Below are 6,904 nucleotides of genomic sequence, written 5' to 3'. Positions count from 1 at the left end.
CAATGTGATAGTTATACAGTTTCATTACAGCTATACTGGTTTCTATGCTTAAACCGATTATACTTTAATACTAACTTTCATACGTTCCAATCAGCCTATTACTATTACGACTTTACTATGCGACATTAAGAAAGTTGTGGATATTTATTACCAAACTTAATCAATTGGTTTGTTCACCCATTTACTTTTTTTTTACCTTTACAATCATATACATATGTAAATATGTTATTTTTCTTCATGTACCTCATGTACCATACGGCTCATGTATCAAGTATTTGAAATGGATTTTTATGTATTTCAACTATGACAATCAACGTTATTTCTTATTTCCTAACGATACAATGGGTAAATCTGAAGTTATTCACGCATATGTTTTCAGCTGTACTGTCTCTTTAAGATGGTGTTTATCGATCGATATGATATAACGAAGCGTTCTTGAATATTACAATCGCAATTTGTCAAAATAGTTAAAATCAGTAATTCTATTTAGTTCATTTCTGACTTAAATAACAAGTTTCGATCAAAATCGCAAACGCAATAATCACAGACCTTTCGGGTTTAGTTATTCACGGTCAAATTTAGTTCCTTAAAAGAAATTGAAAAGCTTGTCCCTATTTTGTCCAAGGGAAATCATTATACCCTTGAATCTTATTTTTCGATGGAATTTCATCTGAAAATGCCTAAGTAGACTCAAACTCAGATTTCAATCACTTTGTTTTCAAATTTCCAAACACTCTGCTACTCCAATCCCAATATAAAAAAAAATGAAACATTATTTCTTAATTAGACATTAAATCTGTCTTTTTTTATTGGTAATTGTAATGCCTCTATTCTTGTTTCCAACTTACCTATAGCTGTCCAATAAGTTAAGAGTTTTACCTTTCTCCGTCCATAATTTTAAGAGTGGAAAACTTTTATATCCAATATTTTATAGAATGGACACTTACAGGTAAAAATTATTTTTAAATTCAGAATTATTTTATCTTGTATAAAAGCAGAAAAGAACAAAGGGTTACATAACAAAAATTTAGGACATTTAAATCAGAATTACACTCATTTGTAGATCTACGGATTTTTGCATATATTGAATCGTACAAAAAAACGAAAAAGGTATTTATGGAATTGGAGAGGAATCTATACATGTTGTACTACTATATTAAAATAATAGACTCGAATTGTTTTTAGCTTTAATACCGTAAATCGGAAGAGTACTGTCTTTTCTTTTATATATTTTAAACATCATTGGTACTTGAAGATTACCAATTTGTTTTTATTTTTTCTCAATCAAGCTTCGTTAATTAATAATCAACGAAAATTCCTCAAAAAATTCCGGAAATCATCTGAATTTTTTGGATTTTACAATCTTGCGCATGCGCATTACATTCACGCTAAATCACATTCGGCAAACCTCGGCCGATTCCGTAACCTACATCAAATTAGATGAGATACGAATCTGCCGAGGCGTGCCGAAGGGCTAAATCACGGGAGGCTCTTTATTTTATGTTTCCACAATATCACATTTGCATGGATAAACTTGGAAACAATAAAAGAAATGCGTGTTAATTTCCATTGGAAATGGTTCTGTTCATTAAGAAAATACGGGAGATAACTCTATTACAGTGCATTTACTATAAAAAAAATCCCGAGAGTTTCGAATGTCAACATGGTGTGTAAAAAACGTTGTTGAAATATGTTGAATTCTCCAATTATAGAATTAAACTTTTTGAAGAAAGGTATTTACAGCTTCAAAATGTTTTGTTGTGAACAATTTGACTGTTATTTTCAATGCAACTTTATTAAATTTGTCCAAAATCGTTTTGGAGCGATTCTGCAATTTTCTGCTACATTACGGGTATAATTAGCGGCGGCATTTCAACAGTGGTGATGGCCTTTCCCGAGACACAGATAATTCTAACTCAGCAGAGTGTAGTGAAATTAATAGCCTCAAAAATTAAATTTGCTGAGCTTGAATATCAGTAGCATAAACTACATAAGTTACAATCAACGAGCTTCCATAGTTCTCAATATCTTGCTCAGGACAGTTGAATTTGGCACAATTCTGCAATACCTGCACAAGTATGCAGTTGTTCATATTGGGCTTGATGATAACCCTGGTCGGTGCCAGACCCCAGCCAGTAAGTGTAAGACTGTTGTTGCGCTTTAGGCTTTTGAAAATTCTTAGTTTCAAACCTTTTATTTGATTTTGGATTGTTTCCTTAAGAAAAGAAATCCCCACAGGACTGTAAGACTGAACTTTTTAAAAAGTGAAAAAACGAAGATGCGCAAAAATGATTAAATTATGGATTTTAGAATATTAGGACAATCTTGATGATGACCGAGACATTTTTGATGCCAAAATTCTTAAATTATTCTTGGATAAAAGTAACAAACTTTTGACTGTATATCATTTTTTTTTTCAAGGAAGTTCCAGTTGGTAAGACCCTAATCGTTTTTTTATGTAAAAAATATATATTTTCAAAATTAAATTATTATTTGAATTTCAATTTAAATGGACAAACTTTTCGTTGTTTTATTTCAAGGGTTTGATCCTGATTATCCCGAAGAAAACCCGGGTAAGAACACTTAAAGCACAATGTAATTTTTTTTATGCATCAAATATTGTTGATATAGCATACTATTACTTAATGCATCCTTTTCCCCCTTAAAACTAAATAAAGGCTGCATCTATTACCCGCGCGTTAAATTACATGTAACTTCTTTAATGAGAAATTTGAATTACTATTAAAACATTTTATCAAGAGTACGAAGCAATTACTTTCTACATTTTTTAAATTCATGTGGAATTGAATGAATTCATTTTGAATAGTTGTTGATCGTTACTTTGCTATTTCAGGTTTGTTTGAAGGGGATATCGAATTGAATCCCGAACAAGAATCCAACGTATGAATCAATTTGGTCGTATATTGAAGCTAATATATCAACTTTTAAATGTTTAAATTCTCTAATATAATGAACAATTTTAGTTCTGCTATCAATAATTCAATGTGATATTATTATCAGAATCTGATATAACTATTTATGAAAATGGAAACCCTTAAAATTAGAGAAATTGATAATTTATTACATATCTTTTAACATTGTTGTTCTATCTATAAATGTTTATAGCTAAGAAATGCAATTGGTGACACAAGGTACTTGTGGCCACATGGTGTGGTGCATTGGACAATAGACTCCCACCACGCAGGTAAATATATGAATAAGTATATTTACAAATGAACACTCAAAAGAGAAATGGGCTAGCTCTGAGTGGATCGTAAACCCTTCGCCAGCGAAAATGACCAATTTGACATTTATCTATAAGCTATATTTGCACATGATTACAAGGTGTCGATGTATAGTGAACACATAAATGCACATATAAACACTACAATCACGTACAAGAGTCGTTTAAGAGATACATGTATGTGCAAGTCAGTTCATACCGAAAATGCCCTCTCCCCTTCCCTACCCCCCCCCCCCCCCCCCCTCGTATTCAGTACCTCACTACATCTGTGGCACAAGGAGAATGTGTAGCGGCCTGGCATTCTAGTTCCAGAGGAACTACGTCGATTGTAATAGATTCTGTGGCTAGGATTTATGCATCATAAGTATCCTACGCAAACAGTCCTACAAAAAGTGCTCGATTGATGAAAGATCCATGAATTTAGGATCATCCTAAGATATTGGCGTTGTTTTGTGTTTAGAAATTTTATGTCGTATATGCTGTTGCGTTGTCTTCCTGTGGTGTTAAACCAGGCCCATTGTTGCTTACTTCACTGATACAGATTGCATCTTGTGTGGTATTTCTATACCGTCAGTAAACTTTAACAATAAGTCGGGAATGATTTCTTCAACTTTTCAGTTGGACCTCTAATTGTGTCTTTTTCATCTCACAACTAAGTAAACGTTTATATATCCATCGCTAAAGCAGAAATAAAACTTTGACCAGTCTTGTTAGTAAACTCTCGAATAATTAATGACAAATTGGGTAAAAATTGAAGGAATGATTTTGCAATCCTTGTAAAGGACACTTAGCAAGGAATGATGGACAAGGTCACTTTAAATCTATGTTATTACATAACTGGAATTTAAGCTATGACATTCTTGATACTATAATACACATTACTTATTGGACATTTCAGCTATTCCTTCTCACGTGCAATTATTCAAAGATGCTATGCAGGAAATCATGGACAAAACCATGGTTAACGGCAAAAAATGCATTGATTTCCAACCAAGAACAAGTCAAGTTGCTTATATCCAGTTCAGCTATGGTTCTGGGTATGTGATTAATATCATTTAATTATCAACTAAACCATCACTGGTTCTAACGTAATAGAGACTGACTAAGGACCATCCCATAAACAGATGCACTTTCGCTTATAGCTGCCATACACCCGTTGGTTACCACGGGCGACGATCTGACGTCACACTTGGTAATGGTTGCCTGAGGAAGGGAACTGTGATGCACGAAGTTCTACACGCTCTTGGTTTCTGGCACGAACAAAGCAGAGCTGATAGAGACAACTACGTTAAAATACATTTTGAAAATATTCAAAGCAGTAAGAGTAATAGCACGACATGAATTTTTGGGTATTATTTGCAATAGTTTTCCATAAAATGATTTTATCAAGTATTAAATTACTAATGTTTTATCTTAAGCTCACTCTAGAAACTTCGATAAATACCAAGTAGGACCCCAACTGGATATGCTGAATGAACCATATGACTATGGGTCAGTTATGCACTACAGTGCATATGCTTTCGCCATCGACAGAAGAAAGGTTACCATCGAGACACTGCAGCCAGGCGTGACCATTGGACAGCGTGTTCGATTGAGTGAAATTGACGCTAAAGAGATCCAGATCCGTTATGGATGCATACCCCGACCTGGTTCCGTACAGACAAATTCCCCTCACCAGACAACTGCACCACGTGTGTTTTTAATGACATCATTAATTCTAAAAAAAAAAAATACTACTGAAAAGTAGAATAATAGTTAAAGTATATAATGGTATAAACGTTTTAGGGAAAATTATCTTGTATAAAAGATGCATTGAACAAGCATTATGAATCAACGAATTCATTCAATTTTGAATAGAATGCATTATGCATTTTATTGTCATGTTGATCTTTCTATTTCCTTCAATAGAACCCGTCCATTCTACAGCCCCGACTAACCAAGGTAAGTAATCTATTAACATGAAATTTTGAAGTGATCTGATATTATTACGGATATAGAAATAGTAATTGTTAATTTTTCGTTATTTTAATTCTTGAATATCATATACACTTGAAATTTCGATAACATTAAATATTATCTTACATCATGACGTTATAAAGACGATTTCAATAAAGAATAGATTAAGTACGAAAACCAAGAAGATCTTTTAATGCTATACGTATATATAAGGCTGTGGAAAACACTTAAATGAAATGGGTATTTTGTTGAACTTGGTATTAGCCTCAGTTTGTACATTCGATCATGGTATGTGTGGCTGGACGCAGTCAACGACAGACGACTTGAACTGGACAGACGGTCATGGTCGAACACCCAGTGGTAACACCGGGCCATCCGCTGACCACTACGGAAGCACAAGTGGTAAAAGTTTGCAGCATTTCTTATAAGACCCAAACACTCCAGGGTTTTTTTTGGAGGGGGTCATGTTAAGTTTCAAGAAATCGAAATAAGTTTCTATTTCATTATTTGCTTAAATGTGTGATAAGAACTCGTAAACTACTTAATCAACATCGTTAGAAACCCTCTCCTCCTTGGTTAAGGATTGATCAATGGATCATCAACATTTACATTTTACTTATCAATGCATTTAAGCTACACTTGCATGTGATTTTTACATGAAGGTCACTATCTATACCTCGAGGCGTCCAGTCACTACCAGAAGACGGCCAAGCTAGACTCCCCTGTGTACCCTGGCGGGCAGTACTGTCTCAGCGCCTACTTCCACATGTATGGCCAACAAACAGGATACCTGGCATTTAATATCATTCAAGCTGGACATAAGTATACTTTGAAAAAGTATGTAGGAAACCATGGCAACAGATGGCTTCATATGAGACTGAGCATCAATAGCCATGCACCTACCTTTCAGGTACAATCTCTCTCTCTTTCTCTCTCTCTCTCTCTCTCTCTCTCTCTCTCTCTCTCTCTCTTGTTTGAAGAATCAAAAAGTTAATGCAGTTATATGCTTTATATGTTTTCAAATTTCACAGTTCGTGTTTTACCATTGTAGTTTGAAATGGAGGGTCATACAGGTAGTGGTTACCATAGTGATATTGCCATCGACGACCTATCAGTCACACACGGGCATTGTTAATTGCAGCGGTATATATTCTTCATAAAAAATAAATATGTTTTTCCAGTCAAATTCAGGTCATAATTTTCAGTAATTAAATCTCATAATCTTAAAATATAACTTTTGATTTGATATATTGTTATAATGTCAAGATGCTTTATATATATATATATATATATATATATATATATATATATATATATATATATATATATATATATATATATATATATATATAAAGAAAATTTGAAAAATGAAAGACAACACAGAGTAAAACGTTAGCGCTTTCATTCAATCTTCAGACGTCTGAAGATTGAATGAAAGCGCTAACGTTTTACTCTGTGTTGTCGTTCATTTTTCAAATTTTCTTTATATAAAACCGGACACTGCGATATTTTTTGGATTTAACTATATATATATATATATATATATATATATATATATATATATATATATATATATATATATATATATATATATATATATATATTGCAGTAGTGTTCCCCGTCAGTTAAGCTAAATTTTAATTTTAAAAAATGATGTACAATAATTTATTTACAAAACAAACTTGACAAAAAAAGGATATCGCG

The 6,904-nt window shown here is 33.0% G+C and overlaps 1 protein-coding gene across 1 annotated transcript; it reads left to right on the top strand.

Annotated features, from left to right (window-relative positions):
- The first annotated feature begins 2,042 nt into the window (after window positions 1-2,042).
- LOC105319686 (astacin) lies at window positions 2,043-6,386 on the top strand. Its single transcript, XM_011417310.4, has 12 exons — window positions 2,043-2,135; window positions 2,422-2,434; window positions 2,541-2,573; window positions 2,855-2,901; window positions 3,127-3,205; window positions 4,143-4,281; window positions 4,387-4,562; window positions 4,663-4,935; window positions 5,153-5,185; window positions 5,465-5,602; window positions 5,863-6,110; window positions 6,252-6,386. Exons 1-12 carry the CDS (start codon window positions 2,079-2,081, stop codon window positions 6,333-6,335), a joined length of 1,320 nt encoding a protein of 439 aa, XP_011415612.2. The 5' UTR covers window positions 2,043-2,078; the 3' UTR covers window positions 6,336-6,386.
- The last annotated feature ends 518 nt before the right edge of the window (window positions 6,387-6,904 follow it).

The sequence above is a fragment of the Magallana gigas genome, chromosome 7 (assembly GCF_963853765.1).
Source record: "Magallana gigas chromosome 7, xbMagGiga1.1, whole genome shotgun sequence".
Taxonomy (NCBI): Eukaryota; Metazoa; Mollusca; class Bivalvia; order Ostreida; family Ostreidae; genus Magallana; species Magallana gigas.
The sequence above is the reverse complement of the archived record's forward strand: the minus strand, read 5'-3'. Positions and strand labels throughout refer to the sequence as shown.